At 44.7% G+C, this 25,232-nt stretch overlaps 1 protein-coding gene across 1 annotated transcript in view; it reads right to left on the bottom strand.

Annotated features, from left to right (window-relative positions):
• The window catches only part of LOC126263436 (uncharacterized), a 794,389-nt gene that overhangs the window by 423,518 nt on the left and 345,639 nt on the right, over positions 1-25,232 (bottom strand). Inside the window, exon 3 of the mRNA XM_049960528.1 lies at positions 569-606. Coding sequence (XP_049816485.1) covers positions 569-606 — 38 coding nt within the window. The remainder of the gene's footprint in view (positions 1-568; positions 607-25,232) is intronic.

Here is a 25,232-nt window from a genome sequence, read left to right as displayed (position 1 = left end):
GCAGTCAATATCTCGTGCGCATCACTACAAGTTGCTACGAAAAAGGTTCGAACTTTAAAAAAGCTTAGTAAAATAGGCGAATAAATAACGTGGATTTGTTTGTAGGGTTCTGGAGAAATGTAATTCCAAAGGAAACGAGCACAGGGCGTTAGTGTTACCATCTTTGGAATACCTTTCCCGTTTCCGACACGACAGCAAACGTCGCAGTAATGCAGAAACATGCTGGTATTGTCGTAATGCAAGTTTAATGGACATATACATAGGTCTTAAGTGGGAATCTTTGGAAGAAAGCGACATTGACCCCATGACACGCTCTTGAGCATATTTCAATATTAGCTATTCGAGAAAGACTATGAACAATTCAATCTCTCGTATCTCAGGTATGGATCATGAGAACGACGTTAGGAAGACTTGGCTACACACTGAGGCATATGGTCAGTCATTTTTCCTTCTCTCCACACGTTAATGGAAAAGGCCAAAAAATCACGAATATTGCTACGAAGCATTGTGCATTATGCGTTATACAATGACTTGGAATCTATATATTGATGTAGAGCAGTACACTCACCTTCATATCCTGGTTTACATCCCACAGTACAAAGCTGCCTGTAACAAACACAGAATTATAATTAGCAACATAAATAGTTTGAGATGTAAATTAATTGTACAATTGTTAACATTTAATTGTGAAAAAGGGGCAATGTAGCCGTTCTCTATGAGAGCTTTTTTGTTAAGACTTAACTTAACGGACAACGAGCTACGATGGCCTGTAGAACACTCTTTCGAATGAAATTCCCAGCGAAATAAACGTCTTTGGGTTCGTTGCAAACTGCAACAGGAGAAGATGCTTGCCTCCATAAAAATACATAAGAAACCTGGCTATGTAGGAAACAGAACACGTTGACGCACCCAATGGCTGACTGTATATATAATAACATGCAAACTTCTTTTGAGCATGCGGTCGGTTTCGCGTTGATCTTTCGTTTTGTGTAAAATACTGATATGTGGGGAATGTTAAAAACAAGCAGGAAGTTTCTCATTGAACAGAGAGTGGTTTTGACATGAGTCCATGAATGATTGTAAATGGTCTCCAGGTAGCCGAACATAATCATTTCACTAAATTAGCCGTTTAGTTGGACCAGAGGACTCGGTCTATTCCATGTAAACATAGCCCACACCATTGTGGAGCCACCGCTAGTTTGCACAATGCCTTGTTGACAACTTGCGTTTATGGTTTCATAGAGTCTGTGCTACACTTGCACCCTACCATCAGCTATTACCAACTGAAATCGGAACTCAACTGACGAGACGGTTTTCCAATCGTCTAGGGTCCAACCGTTATGATCACTAGTCCAGGAGTGGCGCAGCAGGCGATTCCATGCTGTTGCCAAAGATATTCGCGCCGGTAGTCTGCTCCCATAGCCCATTAACGCCAAATTTCGCCGTACTGTCCTATCGGATACGTTCGTCTTACGTCCCACATGATTTCTGCGCTTATTTCATACACTGTTGCTTGTCTGTCAGCACTGACAACTACACTCAAACGTCGATGCTCTCGGTCGTCAAAAATGGTTCAAATGGCTCTGAGCACTATGGAGCTTAACATCCGAGGTCATCAGTCCCCTAGAACTCAGAACTACTTAAAACTAACTAACCTAAGCACATCACAGACATCCATGGCGGAGGCAGGATCCGGACATGCGACCGTAGTAGTCTCGCGGTTCTGGACTGAAGCGCCTAGAACCGCTCGGCCACCGCGGCCGGCTGTCGTTAAGTGAAGGCAGATGGGCACCGCGTTGTACTTCGTGAGATGCAGTGCCTGAATCCTGGTAGTCTCGCCACACTCTTGACAATGTGGATCTCGAAATCTTAAATTCCCTAACGTTTTCCGAAAGGGACTGTCTCATTCGTCTAGCTCCAACTACCTTTCTTTATTCAAAGTCTATTAATTACCATAGTGCGGCCATAATACGTCGGATACCTTTCCACATCAATTACCTGAGTACAAATGATAACTCCACCAATTCCTCGCCCTTTTATACCTTCCGTACGCAATTCTATCGCTATCTCATATATATTTATCGCTACCCCACGACTTTTGTCACCTCAGTGTCAAACTAGGCACAGAAACAATGCGGAAGCATTAGTAAAGATATCTGACTAAAATCAGTGACAGCGTTCAGAAACACATCCATGATCGCGCAAAATAGGTCTATCTAAGATGAAACAACCAAAAGAATCTTTAACAACACTTTCAACGGTGGCAGCTTTATTTCAAGCTCTCCTCCGAAGTTAAACTTGGTTACACCTTCTGATATTGAATGTTCGTTCACATACTCAGAATCAGACACTGTGGCTTCTGAACCCACTGGTAGGAGATGTTTGTATACCTTGAAAGGTCTCTGTTGGATTCCTTTCATGTTAATTTCTTAAATCTGTTGTCATTTACGGCATAAATTCCTCTTCTAAATTTACTGTGGTGTTTCTGACTATCTGGGAGGAGACTGAGCAGTGAAACGTGTTAATTTTACACAGAAACAAGAACGATCTGTCACACTACTACACTTTAAAACGCAGTTTATATGTAATTCATGTCACACAGTCTCATACGGAACCTACATCCGCTTTCTTTCATATACTGTATATGATAAGATACTGTCATCCCCCTTCCCTTCTGTGTGAAAGAATGAATGAGCAAATGTATTTCTAGTTGCATGCTTGAGGGTAGCAGACAAGTCTGTCTGCTAGAGAACAGTAGGACCAACGTCGGAACAGGTAGCTACGCTTTCTAAAAGCAAAGAGGTTTATATCCTTAGTATGGTCCTGTCCGTCCCTTGTCATGTTGGTATAGGAAGCTGCCTCTCTGGTCACTTCCGTTTGTATTTGTGAGCCACCCCTCAGGAAGGGATCCACGGCAGTCTGTCCGTGGCGAGCGTCTGAAGTGGTAAGATCTCCGGCTAAGCGCGTGTCTGCTAAGTCCGTAGGACAATGGATTTCTTAAGTTCAGCCTAACTGAAAATTTAATCACCTTTATTTCAGGTTTAGCTCTAAAATATCTAATGTTATCTTAAATTGCAACGCAGTGTGATTCGAGTGTGAAGTTCAGAATAATATTCCGGTAGTTGCTTTGTCACTACTTTGTGAGTAAAGCGGAACCACATGTTTATCCGTAACTCTAACTAAGTTCATCAATCTTAAATGCGAATGTGCGTGAGATTATAACGTCTCGTCTTGACAATATTTTTCAATATAGCAACTTTTCTTTATGTTCAACCCACGTGGGGTGTACTTTGAGAGACCAGTACCACGTGCTTATACAATTGTTTGACCCATCAGGTTAATAGTAAGACGATAGTAACCATTTCGAGGTTTTTCTTTTGTAAATTGAGTTTCGATGTAATTTATTTTAATTATCAAAATTATTGTAGAGTTACACTCTTTGTGTAAACCAAGTTGACCACGTGAAGCATGTGGTGTAATCATCAAAGTAGCCCTCAGCTATTCTTTTCGGGAAGATTTCACAGGGAGTTAGAATGAATTTAGTATACCAGTGTGTGGTAATTACATGACGGACAGGATTGCGCTACGAACGTAACTTCTTTGGGTGAAAATTGAATCGGTTGGTTGTGGTTAATTTCCTCTTGGATATGTTACAACGTTCTTCGTGTGTTATTTTATGAATGCAGTGTTGCATGTAGTCTCCCAATCCCTATTTGATGTGTTCCGTAAGATTACAAACTCACATTTTCACAGACCTAAATAAGGCACCAGCTTAGTTATGACTCAAATTTAATATGCTGAAATTGCAATGATCAATGTTAAAATAAATTTCCAAATATAAACTGATTTATTTCTTTTTATTTAAAATCTCTTTTTATATATATATATATCACCGGTTTTCGTATGACGATTAAAAGATTATAATTAATGTTAGTGTGATTGGGAATTTGGTAAGCTAGACTGGATACCTGGTGAAACAGTTGCTCAGTAATGCAACGTTAACTTCCCCAGACAGCTCACAGCTTTAACCCACTTTTATGGTCTTGAATAGCAGCACCGCTTTCATAACAAATCAAAGCAACAACGTTACAACTTCTCTAAATAGAACACGTTTGAAGATAGCTAAGGGAGGAATAAAAAAGCCACTAGCACTGCAGCAAGCTATAATAGTGACACTTTCCCACTCTACACGTTTGTTATCTTCAATAAGTCTGTGGTAACTTTTGTTGTCACTATTTTAGGTGGGGAATTATTAAGGGAGAAATCCGTCTTGTCAACACTGAAGATGAGATGAGGCTTACCATAAACTCCAATCTGCTCAAGCAAATTCATATACATATCGAAAAATGCGGTCACAGCCTGCTTATTCTTCCCCTTCGCTCTAGCTTTTGACAGGCCTTGTGGTCTTCGAAGTGATAAATCACTACGCCTCAGCCATGGATGTGTCTTATGTCTTTAGGTTAGTTAGGTTTAAGTAGTTCTAAGTTCTAGGGGACTGATGAACTCAGATGTTAAGTCCCATAGCGCTCAGAGCTATTTGAACCATTTTTTGACGGCCTTCATTCTGTGAGGAACTAGCGCACTGTTCCGACATTTCCTACTTCAGGCGGATTAGCCCCTTGGGTGGAATAGCCCCGCTGTACCCTAAACTTAAATGTCGAGATAAAACAACTCGAATAGAATACCTCCAGGAGCCTGGAAGGAAGTAAGCATTGATTGATCTGTTAACTATCTTGGCGTCCTACAACATGATTAGGAGTAGCGTGAAATCATGCCGACGATCCAAGATGATACACTGTTCCTGTCAGTAATGTCTTTCCCGTTCAAAAATGGTTCAAATGGTTCTGAGCACTATGGGACTTAACATCTGTGGTCATCAGTCCCCTAGAACTTAGAACTACTTAAACCTAACTAACCTAAGGACACCACACACATCCATTCCCGAGGCAGGATTCGAACCTGCGACCGTAGCAGTCGCGCGGTTCCGGACGGCGCGCCTAGAACCGCTAGACCACCGCGGCCGGCTGTCTTTCCCGTGATTTGTTAAGTGAGCATCACTAAATGGACACTCTTCACTTTCTAAAAATATAATGAAATTATCTTCAGTTGTGAGCTACAAACAGAACAACACTTAATGCAGCACAGAACATTTAAGTAGCACATTAGTGAAACGAATGAAGGAAAATCAAGATTCATGTCCCGGCGACTATGAGTTCAGAAGAGACTTGGGGAAGGAAATCGACTGGCCCTATCAGAGGAACCACCGCAGCGTTTGCCTTAAGCGATTTAGGGAGTCCACAGAAAACCTAAATCTGGGTGGCCGAACGAGGACCTGAACCGCCGCCCTTCGCAGCTCGAGTCCACGTCTTAGCGCCGGACCATGCTGCTCAGGATCACGTGCTCAGGAACTTACCAATACTGTAGAATAGGCCTATATCCAATTTTTGGATTCGTATATACTGATGAACGTTCGAACAGGAAGAAATGCAAACTTCAGCAACTTCACGTCATAGATTCATATGCAAACAAATCAGCTCTTTCACATATTTCTCATATATCAACCAGTTACTGCCTCATGGCATTATTTTTTGTGGTAAGTTATCATACAGAAAGTGTTGATTGCTCACAAATAATCAAATACGATTTCGATGAATAATAATGTTTATAATTACAATACTACAACGAAAACTGCTGGTATCAGAGGCTCAGAAATGCATTAGATGTATACTATTGATTATTTTCCAATAACATAGAGTATCCGACATGTAGCGTAGCATGTTTAAATGTTGTCTGAAAGCTTTTTTTCTGGACAATTTATAAATCATACACGTTTTAAGGGCACCTCCCACATATGTGTGGAGGTCCTAGCAGCCGTTAAGTGCAGCCGATACAAAGAGACAGTACAGATTTAATCAGTTAATTGAAAATCCAATAGCAAATTCAGTCAGAGGGGGAAATTACGAGTCCAATGATCGCAATCACTGGCCAATTGCGGGCGTATTAAGAGAGTTGAAAAATTTTATATGCAAATTTCCCCCGTTAAATGAATTTGGTTCGAGATTCTGGACCCGTCGATGTGTTGCTAAAGTACAGGGCGATTGGATGATGTCAGAATAGGTCTCTAATACCCGCTAAGTATGTTATTAAAAAATCCTAAGCTGGACCGTTAAAAGAAAAGAGAAGCTGTTTCCTTCAAATTTGCTTTGTGGTCACATTGTCACAGAAACTTATGTTTTCTCTGAGTCCCATCGGGACGCCACCCAATAGATTAGCTAACCACAGAGCTTATAGGACAAGTCGGCCCGCACACAGAAAACAATCAGAGCAAGAGATCAGCACAGCCTCACCTGTAGATTATCTGTGCGGACTATGTTTCTGGCAGTGGAGGCACACCACATATGTTACAAAAATAGCGGAAGTTCACTCTACAATCCACTCTGACGCAGTCTCTCGTCTCGTCTACTTTGTGCTGATAGTGCATGAAGATTGGTGTAGAAGTCTGCCGTGATCTTAACTTACAACATGTTCATACCTCTATCACCTTGGAGTCAGACGTGCAAAGTTTAGTCGCGGTAGCAATACGATCATGTCGCGAGGAGATGTGCTCGATTATCGCGGTTGCCGCGGCAATGTATACCCAAAGTCTGGGCGGCAAGCTGACTGAAAAAAGCACTCAAAAGGTGTTATGAAATCATGCCGCATGTCCCGCACTTCGAAACGAGCTTCGGTTACCCTGACGCCGACCACTGTCCCGTTTTTTCGTACATCCATCATGGCAAAGCGCATGTTTTTATTTATTTGTAGCAACAATAACACATTTAGGTGTGTGTATTAGTTATATCTGATTGGAATCGGTTTCGTTGATATAATTCCACAATATTCTGGCCCCTCTTCAACATAGCGTGATCGAGTTTTCAACGGCCATCATCGCCGTATCTCTGAAAGTGGCAGAAACCACTGTCGCCTGGTTGCCGTAGTGTCTCACTGTCACTGACATTGCCCAATGCTGCTGCTTGTAACTACGAAGGCTGCTGGCATGTTGGCTAACTATGACTACTGGAGTGCATAGAAGAACGACGAAGAGGAACTGTTCTTCGCGAAAGCACTGCGCGTTTTTATAGAGAACAGTCATTCATCTGTTGACCCCGAGCTCTGAAGAAGGGTTGAGGTAGGTGGGACAGTCAACCGCATACTTAAGGCATTGAATGGGCGGCTGGTTGGTCTAGGCTTCACTGAGTGTACCCTGTTGTACATGCAGGTCATGCAAAGCGTCCTCTTGAGACAGTGTACGAATAAACCGAATGGGATGATTGCAGTCGCTGATGGTAACACACGATGCACAATGAAATTCTTTCCGCTCATCACAGGCATTACTACTTTCATTGATAATTTTTGTTCCTTCTGAAAACCGCTACTTATTTCGTTGTTCCTGCCAATGCTTCAGGTATCCTTAAGTTCATTCACTTATACACTCCTGGAAATTGAAATAAGAACACCGTGAATTCATTGTCCCAGGAAGGGGAAACTTTATTGACACATTCCTGGGGTCAGATACATCACATGATCACACTGACAGAACCACAGGCACATAGACACAGGCAACAGAGCATGCACAATGTCGGCACTAGTACAGTGTATATCCACCTTTCGCAGCAATGCAGGCTGCTATTCTCCCATGGAGACGATCGTAGAGATGCTGGATGTAGTCCTGTGGAACGGCTTGCCATGCCATTTCCACCTGGCGCCTCAGTTGGACCAGCGTTCGTGCTGGACGTGCAGACCGCGTGAGACGACGCTTCATCCAGTCCCAAACATGCTCAATGGGGGACAGATCCGGAGATCTTGCTGGCCAGGGTAGTTGACTTACACCTTCTAGAGCACGTTGGGTGGCACGGGATACATGCGGACGTCCATTGTCCTGTTGGAACAGCAAGTTCCCTTGCCGGTCTAGGAATGGTAGAACGATGGGTTCGATGACGGTTTGGATGTACCGTGCACTATTCAGTGTCCCCTCGACGATCACCAGTGGTGTACGGCCAGTGTAGGAGATCGCTCCCCACACCATGATGCCGGGTGTTGGCCCTGTGTGCCTCGGTCGTATGCAGTCCTGATTGTGGCGCTCACCTGCACGGCGCCAAACACGCATACGACCATCATTGGCACCAAGGCAGAAGCGACTCTCATCGCTGAAGACGACACGTCTCCATTCGTCCCTCCATTCACGCCTGTCGCGACACCACTGGAGGCGGGCTGCACGATGTTGGGGCGTGAGCGGAAGACGGCCTAACGGTGTGCGGGACCGTAGCCCAGCTTCATGGAGACGGTTGCGAATGGTCCTCGCCGATACCCCAGGAGCAACAGTGTCCCTAATTTGCTGGGAAGTGGCGGTGCGGTCCCCTACGGCACTGCGTAGGATCCTACGGTCTTGGCGTGCATCCGTGCGTCGCTGCGGTCCGGTCCCAGGTCGACGGGCACGTGCACCTTCCGCCGACCACTGGCGACAACATCGATGTACTGTGGAGACCTCACGCCCCACGTGTTGAGCAATTCGGCGGTACGTCCACCCGGCCTCCCGCATGCCCACTATACGCCCTCGCTCAAAGTGCGTCAACTGCACATACGGTTCACGTCCACGCTGTCGCGGCATGCTACCAGTGTTAAAGACTGCGATGGAGCTCCGTATGCCACGGCAAACTGGCTGACACTGACGGCGGCGGTGCACAAATGCTGCGCAGCTAGCGCCATTCGACGGCCAACACCGCGGTTCCTGGTGTGTCCGCTGTGCCGTGCGTGTGATCATTGCTTGTACAGCCCTCTCGCAGTGTCCGGAGCAAGTATGGTGGGTCTGACACACCGGTGTCAATGTGTTCTTTTTTCCATTTCCAGGAGTGTATTTTATCAGTGTCCTGATTTCCATGTTTTTGTATCCCGCCTGGATAGGCGGCGCGTGGATCTGCTCCTGTGAACTGCTTCTGCAAAATAGGCCGAGTGTGAAGGACGCGAGTAGGAGCAGGAAAAGGTGAAGTACTTTGGTACTGCAAGTAAAGTTAAAGCACCTTTACTGGTGTATAAACAGATACAAACACGTTACTTAACTTTTCGTACAGATGAGCACGTAGGTGCGAAGCCGTTCATGTATCGAACCTAACAGTTACTAGGAGTTACAAAGGCAAAGTCTATAATGGCTAGCCCCCCTACAAGTAGAAACTAAGTTGCTTGGTCGTCTGCTCTTGACCAAATGGCTGAATGTGGAGCGGTGCTCGTCGAGCTCCACAGCGTCGGCTAGAGGGCGCTGTGGTCGGCGTTGTTCGTCCTCTCTCGGAGTTCCAACCTACGAGAGCGCACCTACGTTGTGGCATCGTAGCTATCGATACCACACATGTAACGCTTACTTGAGGTGAACATTGTAATGTGCATGCACGAGTGAACAGGTAAGTACTACCACTTCCTGTGTGTATGAGTTGTAATAAACTGCACACTTGCGAATCACCTCTATGTTTCGGCATCATACTACTTCTGTTTTACTTTCTGGGAAAATCTCTATGGCTAGTCAACTGTTTTATATACAGACAAAATGTCTATGGCTAATCAGCCCTATGTCTAGAGCAGAATCCACCCTTCTCGCCTACTACGATAGAAAGCGTGTTACCTCTGTATCAGATTCTATTTTCTCTCTCGTCTTGTCGTAGATTAAAAGGATGACGTGTCCCAATTTATTGTCTTCTGTTTTTCTAACTGTATCAACTCGAGTGGTGGCATTTTTAGAATCATGGTAGTGAGTTCCGTAAACTGGTCCCTCAGATAACTCAAATGCTTCCTCTCAACACCCTTCATCAACAGGGAGTCCATCAGCTTTTAGAATTCTGACTACTCTCAAGCACTCAGGTAACAATACAAAAAGAAAAGAGCGAACAGAGACTGACAAGAGCGCTGTTTGCAAAATCCACGTTGGTTCTTATAGAGGGTATTTCGGTATCATGTCCATAGTTATGTGCATATTCTCTATAACCTTTCTTGAAAGTGAGCATGTACTGCGCCTGTTGTCACTTGCTTGGATCTCTTCGTTCTCCATGGACTTTCGAGAAACCTGCGGTTGAAAGGCAGCAAATTCCATTACCTATAGTGTCAACTAGACTGATACTCCTCATGGATCAAATGGTTCAAATGGCTCTGAGCACTATGGGACTTAACATCTGAGGTCATCAGTCCCCTAGAACTTAGAACTACTTAAACCTAACTAACCTAAGGACATCACACATATCCATTCCCGAGGCAGGATTCGAACCTGCGACCGTAGCAGTCGCGCGGTTCCGGACTGAAGCGCCTAGAACCGCTCAGCCACCGCGGCCGGCTCCTCATGGATCAATGACACTTGCTAGAGAATATAGTAAAGAAAAAATAGCTTGCTCTTGAAAGAAGGAGCTTATAGAGAGGACTGTCAACTCTACGGAAAATTCAACGGCATCCGTCTGCTGCAAACTGTCGTACTATCTTCTTTCAACTCGAAAAGTGATGCTTCTGTATAATAGTATGGAGATCATCTTCTAGTCCGCAGTACGTGCTACAGCCTCTCTGAATGATATTGAAGCTCTCTGAAACTGAATGGTCAGTGTGGCCAGCAGTCCTGCAGAGGACAAAGGTTCGATCCCGGGTACGGCCATCGATTCTTCCTTGGTGGGAGGACTGGAACAGAGTGTATTCATCTTCGTGAGGTCAACTGAGAAGCTAATCGACCAATGAGTGGTCGTCCAAAGGTCAAGAAATCCGACAAGGACAGAGACATTGGTGTACTGACCACATGCCCCTACATCCCATAGACAGAGGATGACACGACGGTCAGTCGCTAGCGATGGGCCCACCAGGGCCATCCTTCGTTGGGACCAACAGATGGCTGTCGGAAGGTGCGGGGTCAGGGTTGTAGGCTGAATGAGTAAGAACAGTGAGTTACACTCGGGTGAGGTCTTCCGATATCATGGAGAAGGAGATATTCGTTTGTATTTTTGTGACGCCTAACTTGCTGAAGTCATTTCTTCAGTTTCCTGAGGGTAGCACAATACACCACAGAGTTGGACCTTTCACCCTGAGGGAGAACTTCACACAGACTAACGCTTTCTGAATCCCAGAAGACCGTCACATGACTTCTGGTCACTACCAGGTCTAGGAACCTCAGTGACAGCTCTCTGCTTGGACCGCACCTCCGTTATAGACGCCATTTTGAAGACTAAATGTAGTACGGCCATCTATTGGAACTCCATTAAACTATAGGAGCAGAAGCTGGAAAATTCCGCATTTTTACAGTCGAAACTGGACGAGAAAAAGACGTGTTGAATTACTTAGTGAATGACCCTCGTACAAAAATCGTTACTTGAACTTGAGAAATGACCAAGTACCAGATTAGTTAGATGAGATCGTTGTACAGTCGTAACTGGTTGTCACATACAGACGTGAGGGTTCTTCTGTATGGCTGGACATGAAAAGGGCCTCTGGATTCCTTGCACTGAGGGAGTTGTTAAACCAGTTCATCATTTCTGTACACGCTACGGGCTGATACCGATGATCCTCCATCGGTGGAGCCTTCGGAATACAGCATTGTGTGATTGAGGTGCTGTGAAGATCACCACTGATGTTGAATAGAAGAAGATTGGGACGTCAACACCACACGCTACAGCAGACTGATGTACTACGTTTATTTATTCTTTTATTTTGACAGCCCGTTTATTTATATTTTAAAATATTCTAACCGCCTCCGAAGCTGAGCGGTCAGCGTGTCTGATTGCCAAGTGGAGGACCGGCAGGTGTTTGCCCTGACGGGAAGATTGAAGAACGGTATGCACTCAGCCACGTCGGGTCAGCTGAGATGCAACTTAAATGATAAGCACCGCCCCAGAGTTTCAAAATGTTCTAACCTCTTCACCTCAGAGTAACACAGACACACAATATCTTTTCATAATAAAATACTGTTACCTGCAGCAAGCGGATCGTCATAGATAAAATTAACCAGTTTAAAATCTGGCGTGTTAAAAGCGCGTTTACCTACAATGAAAAGAACAAAATAAGAAAAAACGAAAAGGCGAATAGCCCCAGCTAGCTACATTGGACGCCCATGGTTAAGAAAACTCATTCCATACCAGAATGCAGCGGACAACAACCCTGCAACCGTCTCGTCGTGCAGGGCCATGTGTGGCACGGAACGCGCTAGCGCGACCACACACATAGCGGGGAAAGTTACAAACATCCAAATATCATGGGAATGATTGACGCAACTGTTGCTAGCTGGAGCTCTTTAGCTTTTCTTGTTTTCTTATTTTGCTCTTTTCACAATAAGTATACGCACTTTTAACATGTCAGTTTTTCAACAGGTCAGTAAAGCGCCTGGTCTAGACGACCTAATGATTGAGCAAATTAAACATTTTGGTCCCATCACGGAAAGATGGCTTCTACAATTCTATAATGGTTGCCTGAAGCGGAAACAGATCCCTGCCATCTGGAGGAAAACTAAAGTTATTCCCTTACTAAAACCTGGAAAGGGTGCAGCTGATCCCAAGAACTACCGACCGATTTCGCTCCTTTGCCATTTGTATAAAATCTATGAAAGAATGTTACTAAATAGACTCACTCCCATTGTTGAAAAACAACTCATACCTCAACAAGCAGGTTTCCGACCTGGAAAGAATTGTACAGCACAAGTCCTTAATCTGACTGAACATATTGAAGAGGGATATGAAAAAGGATACATTTCCGGGGCTGTCTTCGTGGATCTCACAGCAGCATATGACACCATTCAACATCGACAATTATTGCACAAAGTCTACTACATCACTAGAGACATTAATTTCACCAGAACTGTGCAGACACTTTTGGAAAACCGGCGATTCTATGTGGAGTTCCAAGGAAGAAGGAGTAGATGGAGAAGTCAAAGGAATGGCTTGCCTCAGGGTAGTGTCCTTTCCCCCATATTGTTCAACATATTTACAAATGACCAGCCTCAACCTTCTCTTACAAAGAGTTTCATCTATGCAGATGATCTTGCCTTAGTCACACAAGCCAGAGATTTTGACACAGTAGAAAACCAGCTTACTGTTGCTCTCAAGGACCTATCTGAGTACTACAGAGTCAATAACTTAAGACCGAACCCTACTAAAACTCAAGTTTGTGCTTTCCACCTACGCAATCGAGAGGCCTACAGAAAACTTACAGTGTGTTGGGAAGATCAAGAGCTTGAACATTGTTTCTACCCCAAATATCTGGGTGTCACCTTAGATCGAACGTTGACCTACAGAAAACACTGCACTAACACTAAGCAGAAAGTTGCTGCTCGTAACAACATCCTGCGGAAGCTCACTGGCAGCGTTTGGGGTGCAGATCCCAAACTACTAAGAACATCAGCCTTGGCCTTGTGCTATTCCGCAGCTGAATACGCATGTCCTGTATGGTACAAGTCATCTCATGCAAAGCAGGTTGATGTGGCACTGAACGAAACCTGCAGGACAGTAACGGGATGCCTCAAAGCTACACCTATTGATAAACTCCATAAACTAGCAGGTATTGCTCCTCCAGACATAAGGCGTGAAGTCGCAGCCAAACTTGAGAGACATAAAGCAGATCATAACACCGATCACCTGCTACATGGATACCAGCCACCAATTAGTAGACTCAAATCTAGGAGGAGCTTTATGAGAACTACTACACCCCTCACCGGTCGGACTGGAGCAGCCAGACTATCCCAGTGGACAGCAAAATCTGACAGCAATGATTGGATGACTCCTTCTGAGACCCTTCCTCCTGGTGGAAATCAAGTCTGGACAGTGTGGAAGTCTCTAAATCGGCTCAGGAGTGGCGTCGGACGAACTAAGGACAACCTGTTTAAATGGGGCTTCATGAAGGAATCTTCCACCTTGTGTGACTGCGGAGAAGAACAGACAACCAAACATTTAATTAACTGTCCTAGATGTCCTGTATCATGTTCCACACAAGAGCTTGTTGATGTTTCAGACAATGCTGCTGCCGTTGCACAATTTTGGGCTAATACCGTTTAGTTTGTTCTTTTATGATTTGACCTGATTTGTTATATTGTATATATTGTAAATATTGTTGTAATGTTTTTGACTCGAAATAAATAAATAAACAGGTCAGTTTTCTTGAAGTGGGTAACAGGATTTTATTTTGAGAAGGTTAAGTCTCCCTCCTTCCCATATCAGGGCTTAAATGGTTTACTGACATGTGAGTGCCGGCCGCTGTGGCCGAGCGCTTCTAGGCACTTCAGTCCGGAACCGCGCTGCTGCTACGGTCGCAGGTTCGGATCCGGGCTCGGGCATGGATGTGTGTGATGTCCTTAGGTTAGTCAGGTTTAAGTAGTTCTAAGTCTAGGTGACAGATGACATCAGATGTCAAGTCGCATAGTGCTTGGTGCCATTTGAATTTTTTTTTCTTTTTTGACGTGTGAGTATTCCATATTGGTTGTCACAGAGCATAGTTTATTAGGATAGGTCTCTGTTTTTTTATTATACAGAAGGTGTGATTTTACCACACGAAACAGGTCGTGTTGCTGTAAAAGTTCATATACAGCTGGAAGCGGTTTATTTCTGAAAAAGGGATTACCTGAGGTGTAGTTGCCCTCAGCAGAAAACTATTTTTAATCCTTTCTGCGAATTTATGTGTCCTTTAAAGTGACACAAAATTGTTCTTAAAAGTGGCGTTCGATAAATACGAGGCTGAGCTCGTTAGCTGACCGGGACATCTTTCTTGGCTGACGCCGCTCTGCCCTCCCTGCAGCGAGCATTAACAGCCGGACGTTTCTCTTCCGCCCAGCACCTTTTTCCTCCTCCTCCGCCTTCAGAGCAGCCGCCACTACCACCCTACAGGTCTGGCACCGGCCGTTATTTGGTGTTATTTTCTTTCGAGCCGTAACTTACAACTCCGCGGTTAAGCATCAATCGTATTGCGCGGCCGGCGGGCCTCTAGCCGAACTTCACGCCCCGCTCGCCCCCCCCCCATGCCCCCTCCGTTGCACCCCCTACCTCACCCCCGCAGGACGCCTTCTCTTCCCTTCAGAGCGGCCACCGCCACCGCCTCCTTCCTTCCGTACGCCGGTGAACTGCAGTCTTCGGCGTTCGACCTCCGACCGCTTGTTACCATCTATCTCGGCCCAGCTCTGCGCCCCCTCCCTTCCCCGCGACTACTGGTCACCGGCCGAGAAATAACTGCCCATTGCTGTATAAGGTACGGGTGCCAAAGGCGGTGTTGCTGCTGTTGCGGCCGGGGTTGCGGCCCGTAGTCTCAATTCCCCAGCCGAGGAGTCGCGAGGAAGTTGCCCCCCTGGCACCTCGCGCGCCCCCCTCACCACGGCTCCGCAACAGCCCGCCCGCGGCTCCTCCGGTAATTCCCCTCCGCATTCCATACCGATAACAGCGCAGAACGCACACCTTAACGTCGCATAAATCTCGCCGCCCGAAAATTACAGCAATGCGTTCCCAGATAGGAAGAAGGAGTGGCGGCGAGGCGCTAAGCGAGCAAAGCAACGCCGCGGAAAGGGTAGTGGGTGGAGGCGGGGCGAGGAGGCGGAGGAGGGGATGAGAATGAGGAGGCAGGCAGGGAGGGAGGCCGCCAAGTTGGGAGTACAGTTTGGCGGGCGGGAAAGGGGACGGCGGCACGCGGAACGTTGTATATATTTCTTCTCCTCCTGCCGCACCCCGCCCCGCGCCGCCCCTCCCGGCCTCCTTTCTCTCACCCCCCGCTTTCCCCACTCGGAAGAAAAGCACTTTCATAAATCTGCTGCGAGATATATGTGAGCACAATTTCCGGGATCCGGCCATTAAGTTGGGCCGGCGCGCCGCGGCTCCTTCGCCTGGCGGCCGGCCGCTGGCTGGTCGGCGCTGTCTGGCGGCGCGGCTCGGCACTCGCTCATACCCGGCGGACGGCTCCATTCACGATGGCAAGAACAACGCCACTCTGTATATTCAGTGTTTCTGGACAACTTGTCTGTATGTATGAATGCACGGTATCGCGGTGATATGGATTAAGAAAATCTTCTCGGGCTCCCAGCTGTATCAGGTGGCTAAAATGCCATGAGCTTTCGACCGAGCTCTCCTTGGCGTTGTCAAGTGGTGGTACAATTTGACAATGGCTGATGAGAGCTCGGTCGAAAGCTCGTGGAATTTTAACCACCTGAAGTGGCTGCCAGCCTGAATACATTTTATTAACTTGTTTGTATGATACAATACGATACTAGGCCAGGAAACATATGAACCGAAAACGACCCCCTGTACAGGGCTTGAAGGCTTGGGTGATATCGACCATGCGCCATGTCTTTCCAGATTATGGAGCCACTACTTCTCATTCAGGTCCGTCCTGAATTGGCATGACGAGGATGAGTGCACCCTGTACCAGACCTCCCACCAAACGCCGGCCGGGATGGCCGAGCGGTTCTAGGCGCTACATTCTGGAACCGCGCGACCGCTACGGTCGCAGGTTCGAATCCTGCCTCTGGCATGGATGTTTGTGATGTCCTTAGGTTAGTTAGGTTTAAGTAGTTCTAAGTTCTAGGGGACTTATGACCTCAGCAGTTGAGTCCCATAGTGCTCAGAACCAGAGCCTCCCACCAAACAAAACTCGTTAGGAGTACTGGGAATCAAGCACCTTATGACAGCCACTACGCTGATCGTTCAGCTACAGAGGTGGACACATCTACATGTACAGCTCGTGAAACCGTTCTAACGGTGTGTGGCAGAGAGTACTCCTTGTGCCACCATTACCCTTCTTCCTCTCAAATCTCCGAAAGAGCTGAAATTCCTCTGATTTTTCTTGTCGCAGTCAGTTCGCGAGATATGTGTGTGACGAACGAATATGTTGCCCGACTGATCTAGACCAGGTCGCAGGTTCCAATCCTGCCTCGGGCATGGATGTGTGTGATGTCCTTAGGTTAGTTGGGTTCAAGTAATTTTAACTTGCAGGGGACCGATGACCTCAGAAGTTAAGTCCCCTAGTGCTCAGAGCCATTTTTTTTTCAACTAGACCCGCATCTACACTCCGAAAGCCATCTTATGTTGTACAGTGAAGGATAATTTGTGCACCATTGTCACTTATTCCCTTTCCTAATCCAGTCGCGAAGCCGGCCACGGTGGCCGAGCGGTTCTAGGCGCTTCAGTCCGGAACCGCGTTGCCGCTACGGTCGCAGGTTCGAATCCTGCCTCGGGCATGGATATGTGTGATGTCCTTAGGTTAGTTAGGTTTAAGTAGTTCTAAGTCTAGGAGACTGATGACCTCAGATGTTAAGTCCCATAGTGCTTGGAGCCATTTTGAACCAGTCGCGAATTTTTCACGGAAAGAAAGATTGTTGGTAAAGTCTCCAAGTGTGTTGGAATCACTCTACGTCCATGGTCGTTTCGCGCTATTACGTTGGATCTAGCAATATACTGGTTGAATTTTCGAGGAGCGTATGCTCTCGGAATCTTAGCAGCTACACGTTTCTGAACATTGCCTGTGTGTAGCCTCTCCCTCTGGGGTTGGTGACCGTTGTGATCAAATGCGCAGCTCTTCATCGGATTCTCTCTATTTCACCAATTAAGTCTTTCTGGTACAGGGCTCAGAATGACGAGCAACATTCAAATGCGAACGAGGGTTTTCTAGGCTACCTCCTTTGCAGGGGGACTACCGTACCTGAGAATTCTTCCAATGACATTCAGTCTTTTATCTGTTTTTCCTACGATTAATTTTATGTGCTTGTTATACTTTAAATCGTTCCAAACGCATACTCCCAAATATTTAGTGGGTGTGACTGCTTCAATCATTAAACAACGGGGATTTCTGCCTATTTATGCGCAATGCGTTAAGTTTGTTGAAGATAAGGGTCAGCTGCCAAATCTCTCCACCAACAGTAGCTTGTCTGCAGGCTTCAAATACTTCACTACATTTTTCTATCGTTGCTAGTTCTCTGTATATAGCATCATCACCTGCGAGCAGCCTATTGAGGCCAGCGACGTTAGCCATGGGGTCCTTTACACTGAAAGCCAAAACATAATGACCACTGCCCACCGCTACGTTGGTTGCCTCCCTAGTGGCGTTGCAGGCACGTGATGTGGTAACAAAAGTATGTAAACGGAGCAGACATGGACGGGATATCACCCTAACGAAGATATGGGCTACCAATGGGGAAATCCAGTCGGATAAGCGACTTTGACAAAGGGCAGATTATTATTAAGCAACGCCTGTCAACGAGTATCTCGAAAGCAGCAAAGGTACTGCCGTGAGCGACTACGGAAAGAGGTAGAAGAACAATGAAACTAAATGGTTGGACGTGGACGACTCCAGAACATGATGTTCAGAGGATTTTTCTGCTCTGTAAAGTAGGATAGATGGTGATCTGTGGCATCTCTGCCGAAAGAGGACAATACTGGTGCACGCACAAGTGTTTCGGAGCACACTGTTCATCGTAAACTGTTGGACATGGAACTTTTCACCACATATTGACCCAATGACATCGTCCATTACGATTATAGTGGGCACGGGACCATCGGGACTCGACCGTAGATCAATGGACACGTATCGGCTCTTCGGGTGAATCATATTTTTGCTACACTACGTCGATGGTCGTCATCGAGATGAACGAGGCTCGAAAGGTGCAGCGTGCCACAGATGCAGGCTGGTTAGAGCAGTATTATTCTGTGGGAGAAATTTTCCTGCACTTGCGTGGGACCTATGGTAGTAACCGAAGACACGCTGAAAGCTGTGAAGCACCTGCATCCCTTCATGCTTGATGCCTTTCCCAACAGCGATATCATCTGTAAGCAGTATAATTGGTCCGTGTGTCGGAGCCACTACCGTGCTATAGTGGTTTGGGGAGCATTACAGTGAACTTACGTTGATGTCTCGGCGACCAAATTCGCTTGATGTAAATCCTATAAAGCACATCTCCGTCACAGTCTGGCGCCGTCATCACATACACAAATCAGCGGCCCGTTAGTTACACGAAATACATGAACTGTGCGTAGACACCTAATGCCACATACCTCTACAAAACGGCCAACGAACTGTCGGATCTCTTATAAACAGAATCAGTTACGTATTTCGTTCCAAAGACGTGCAAACAAGCTTTTAAACAGATGATCATAATGTTTTGGCTCGTCAGTGTATATACAGGGCGTTTAAAAACCAATGGATTACAAGCACTGCTCAGCAGCTCCTGTCACGTCTGGACATGTAGACGGTCTGGCCACTCACGAATGTCTTGTTATCAGATATCCAACGGATTTAGGCACGGTGAACGAGAAGGTTGTGATATCGGACTTAATCGACCAATCCATCGCTCATCGAATCTTGTGATGAATTACTATTGTACTATACGTGGAAAGTGGAGCGGTGTCCCATCGAGCATAAAGCAAAGTCGTTGTCTTTCTGCAGCCTTACGCGCAGATATTTAAACGAAGCGACTGTGTCAAGCAGGACACTATTAAAGAAGTAACCGAACATTACGGCTGTGTTTTTCCTTCTCATCCTCATTGTCTTACATTTTTCTACATTAAGAGCCAGCTGCTATTCATCACATCAACTATAAATTTTAACTAGGTCATGTGGTATCAACCCACAGCCATTTATCTTCGACACCTTCGTGTACACCTCAACATCATCAGCGAACAACCGCAGATTGCTGCCCAGCTCGTCTTCCAGATCATTTATGTATACAGAAAATACCAACGGTTCTATAACACTTCCCTGGGGCAGTCCTGATGTTACCCCTGTCTCCGATGAACACTCGCCGTCGAGGACAACATACTGGTTTCTACTGCTTAAGAAGTCTTCGAGCCAGTCACAATCTGGAAGCCTATTCCGTATGCACGTATCTTCGTTAACAGTCTGTATCAAAGTCTGTACGGAAATTCAGAAATATGTAATCAGCCTGTTCTACTTCATACATAGTTAGCAGTATATAACGTGAGAAAAGGGCTAGTTGTTTTACGCACGAGCGGTGCTTTCTAAAGGCGTGCTGATTCGTGAACATCAGCTTTTCGCTCTCTGGGAAATTTATCATATTCGACCTCAGAATATGATCTATAATTCTACAGCAAACCGATGTTAAGGATATTGGACGGTATTTTTGCGGACCAGTTCTTTTACCCTTCTTATATACAGGAGTCACCTGCGGTTCTTTACAGTCGTTTGGCACTTTGCACTGTCCAGAGATTCGTAATAAATGCAAACTAAATAAGGGGCATTGACGTAGAGTATTCTTTGCAAAACCGAATTGAGATTGCATCCGGACCTGGCGGCTTAGTTGTTTTCAACTCTCTCAGTTGCTTCTCCACTCCAGGAATGCTTATTGCAGTCTCATCCATACGGCGCTCCGTGCGATGGTCAAACGACGGTACGTTTGTACGATCCTCCTGCGTCAACGACTACTTAAACGTCGAATTTAAAACTTTGGCCTTCGTCTTGCTGTCTTCTACTGCCAAACCAGACTGGTCAACGAGTGACTGAATGAAAGTCTTAAGCCCGCTTAGCGATTTAACACAGAATCAGAATTTTTTTGAGTTCTACGCCAGATTCTTAGCCATAGCATGACGGTAGTAGCTGTTGCACGCTTCACGTATAGATCTTTTACAGACGCACGAAACTGTACTAATCTTTGCCTGTCGTCGTTTGTGCGCCCTCTTTTGAACCGAGAGTGCAACAGCTTTTGCTTTCTCAGCTTTTTTCGAATTGCGCTTTTAAACCACGGTGGATCTTTTCCGCCCTTAATACACTTAACAGTCACATACTTGTCCAGAGCACGACTTGCAATCTGCTTAAACTTTGCCCATAATTCCCCTATGGCCATCATTCTGGAACTAACTGATTGCAGTTCATTGCCTAAGTGAGGTACTAACAACTGCTTGTCTGCTCTTTCTAGCAGAAATACTCTTCTAGCCCTCTTGACTGATTTATTAACTTTCGTAACCATAGCCGCTATGATGATATATACTTACGTCACCGATAATCGTTTGTAGCTACTACATCCAAGATACTTCCATAGCGTGTTGGCTGCTGAACCAGCTGCTCAAGACAGTTTTCGGAAGACGTGTTCGAAAGTACTTCACATGACTGTCTCTCTGTACCCCCTGCAATGAACCCATACACGTCCCAATCTTTACTCGGTCGATAAAAGTCAGCATCAACTAGTATCGTATGATCTGTGTATTTAGGCACAAGTGACCATAGACTTTCTTTGAATGACGCAAAAACTGTCACAGTGGAGTCGGGTGGTCGGTAAAAACAACCCAGAATTATCTTTGTTTCACCTAGACCTGTTATGCCCAACTAGATAACTTCACTGTCACATTCAATTTCAACCTCAGAATAGAAAATATTTTTGTGGACTGAAACGAATACTCCCCTCCTAAGGAGTCTTATCTGTGCTTCCGAGATACATTCCAAAACTCGCTAGATATCTCAGTTCTTTTTACATCAGTTTTCTCCAGCTCTCAGTCTCAAAAATAATTTGAAGTTGAGAACTGTCTTGGAGGGCAGTAAATTCGCGAACTTTGTTACGAATACTTGGACAAATTACCGTTAAAACTTTTACAGTCGAATTGTCTTTACCCTGAACGTGGTCTGATATCGCTATATGAGTATCGACTGACGGGTTTTCATGAGAGTACCTCAAACTACCCCATAGCCAAAAAAACCCCATGTGCACTGCACAAGTACTCTCATATCCGATTAGCTACTTCCTTTGTGCAGTGCCTATCAAGGGGAGTCCTACAAATGTCCACCCGATGACGCAGGTCCAGAAATATACCGATCAGTCATTGGCTTTCTTTATGACGACAATAACCATTATATTTAAATTTAAGAAATTACTATAAACATATCTTGGCTTGATGTAAGTTAACAAGTCAAGGCTGGGTTTTAGGGTACTATTTTGCCCCACTTGTTGCTAATGTAAAATGACATCGAAGAGAAAGAAGATCTTTGCATCTGTGGACAAAAATTTAGATTCACCGCAAAGGTGTAAGTAGGCTGTTTAGGTTTTTATGTTGGTAACGCCATGTAGCGCTCTGTATGAAAATCACTGACTGTGCTGTGTGCAGTCTGTGGCTGGTTTGAATTGTTGGAATGTGCTATTATGGTGTTGGGCTGTTGGCTGTTAACCGCGCGTAGCGTTGCACAGTTGGAGGTGAGCCGCCAGCAGTGGTGGATGTGGGGAGAGAAATGGCGGAGTTTTGAGAGCGGATGATCTGGACGTGTGTCCATCAGAGACAGTAAATTTGTAAGACTGGATGCCATGAACTGCTATATATATTACGACTTTTGAACACTATTAAGGTAAATACATTGTTTGTTCTCTATCAAAATCTTTCCTTTTCTAACTATGCCTATCAGTAGTTAGTGCATTCTGTAGTTAGAATCTTTTATTTAGCTGGCAGCAGTGGCGCTCGCTGTATTGCAGTAGTTCGAGTAACGAAGATTTTTGTGAGGTAAGTGATTAATGAAAGTTATAGGTTATTGTTAGTCAGGGCCATCCTTTTGTAGGGATTATTGAAAGTCAGATTGCGTTGCGCTGAAAATATTGTGTGTCAGTTTAGTGTTGATCAGAATAGGTAAAGAGCGAAATGTCTGAGTACGTTCAGTTCTGCTCAGTTGTTTGAAAATCAAATAATGTAAGAGGTTTATCAGCACAGTTATTCATTAATTTTTTTAAGGGGACGTTTCAAAGGAAGGACGGAGGAGAACCGTTGGTAAACATTGCTGCTGCATTTTGTTTCTGAACTTCAACGTTGTCTAATTCAAAGAATAACTTGGATTAAACTGAAGACTACTGATTCAATACGCTTATTACTGAGGGTGAAATTATTCCCGATTTTCGTCTAAAGAGAATGACAATAATGATTACGATTAAGCTGATGAAGTTCGTGCTCAATCTGTAGACATATATATAGGTAACAAAGTAGCATGAAAAAAATATGAATTAATTTTATCCATTGCTGTCAGTGTTGCATGCGTGCGGTAATACTTATGAAAGAAAACTATCTTCAGTCACAAATAGTCATTCATTTCAACGCACGATGTATTTCGAGCCCTGGGGACTCATCTTGAGGTGCTTGTTCACTTTATACCCTTTTTACAATTTAGGTTAATGTTGGTCCTGCTAAGACTACGTAAATGTAATTACTGAGCTGTACTACATGAATACTCAATCACTTCGACAAATCCGCAATAGCTAACCTCATGTATCTTAATAGACACAGATTAAGTGACATCCACAAGTCTAGTTGTGCTTGACATAGAAAATAATGGTAGAAAACTTAATCTACTAGAACAATTAGAAATGATGTTACATAAATAAAAGTCTTCTGAAGAGGTATTGAATGAACAGAATTTAAGAGTCATCTTTTTTCAGCAATTTTCGAAAGTTTTTAAAGGAAACATGTATTTAATAGTGTTACCGTTTCATAACATAGTAACTTCCGATATTTATACAAATAATTGCATTATAAATAACATTTACGTATAATTAATGTATAGATTTTTATCTTCTGTGAAATAACAACACCTGTGTACATGTAGGAAGGTAGCATCTTCACATTTTTGTTTTCTTTGACTTTTTTAAATGTACTATATGACGAAAAGTGTGTATATGTACACGTATATGACTACTCATACTGTACTTCAAAACTATGTGGCCACTGAGAGAACGTAAGTAATTTTTCGGTATGCTAGTTTTGTGAAAACTTTTGGTCCCACAGTGTAATTATACTTACGTAATCGTAACAATACCAGTATTAAACTAAATTGGAAAAATTATGTACGGGGAAGAAGCACCTGAAGATGAGCCCCAGGACTCGAAATGCATCGTGCATTTAAAATTATTTTCGACCAAAGGGGATTTGGTTTTTAAATATGGTTTGTTTGGAACCAACTCTGATCTCTTCATTGACGGTGTAATGGCTGCGTGATCTTGATGCGCATAAACGAGATACGAATCAGTGTGGTTCAGTGTATCAAAAAGCCGCGCGGGATTAGCCGAGCGGTCTAGGGTGCTGCAGTCATGGACTGTGCGGCTGATCCCGGCGGAGGTTCGAATCCTCCATCGGGCATGGGTGTGTGTGTTTGTTCTTTCGATAATTCAGGTTAAGTAGTGTGTAAGTTTAGGGACTGATGACCTTAGCTGTTAAGTCCCATAAGATTTCACAAACATTTGAACATTTGTTTATTATTCATTTCCTCCTAGTAACTCCCATGATCCCTTTCGCAGCTGCTCACTGGCCAAACATCAGTTTGTGAATGGTTTTCTTCTTCTGCACATCACGTTTTAGGCAAAATGCCTCTTCCGACTTCACACAACGGTGAAGCTGGAGGAAGGGGCAACCTTACCTAGCTTCAGAAATGGATCAGATCTATGGTAGGTGAGACTGTTAAGCTGTGGAGAAAACCACTCATCTAGGAAAAGAAACTCTCGAACAAAAACCGAGCAGGTCATGAGGCTTCGAAGTGGTACCCCACACATGACTTACCCTACTACCGAACTGTTGTTGTTTTGTGGTCTTCAGTCCTGAGACTGGTTTGATGCAGCTCTCCATGCTACTCTATCCTGTGCAAGCTTCTTCATCTCCCAGTACCTACTGCAACCTACATCCTTCTGAATCTGCTTAGTGTATTCATCTCTTGGTCTCCCTCTACGATTTTTACCCCCCACGCTGCCCTCCAATGCTAAATTTGTGATCCCTGGATGCCTCAAAACATGTCCTACCAACCGACCCCTTCTTCTAGTCAAGTTGTGCCACAAACTTCTCTTCTCCCCAATCCTATTCAATACCTCCTCATTAATTACGTGATCTACCCACCTTATCTTCAGCATTCTTCTGTAGCACCACATTTCGAAAGCTTCTATTCTCTTCTCGTCCAAACTAGTTATAGTCTATGTTTCACTTCCATACATGGCTACACTCCATACAAATACTTTCAGAAACGACTTCCTGACACTTAAATCTATACTTGACGTTAACAAATTTCTCTTCTTCAGAAACGATTTCCTTGCCATTGCCAGTCTACATTTTATATCTTCTCTACTTCGACCATCATCAGTTATTTTACTCCCTAAATAGCAAAACTCCTTTACTACTTTAAGTGTCTCATTTCCTAATTTAATTCCCTCAGCATTACCCGATTTAATTTGACTACATTCCATTGTCCTCGTTTTGCTTTTGTTGATGTTCATCTTATATCCTCCTTTCAAGACACTGTCCATTCCGTTCAACTGC

This window comes from Schistocerca nitens, chromosome 6 (assembly GCF_023898315.1).
Source record: "Schistocerca nitens isolate TAMUIC-IGC-003100 chromosome 6, iqSchNite1.1, whole genome shotgun sequence".
NCBI lineage: Eukaryota > Metazoa > Arthropoda > Insecta > Orthoptera > Acrididae > Schistocerca > Schistocerca nitens.
The sequence above is the reverse complement of the archived record's forward strand: the minus strand, read 5'-3'. Positions and strand labels throughout refer to the sequence as shown.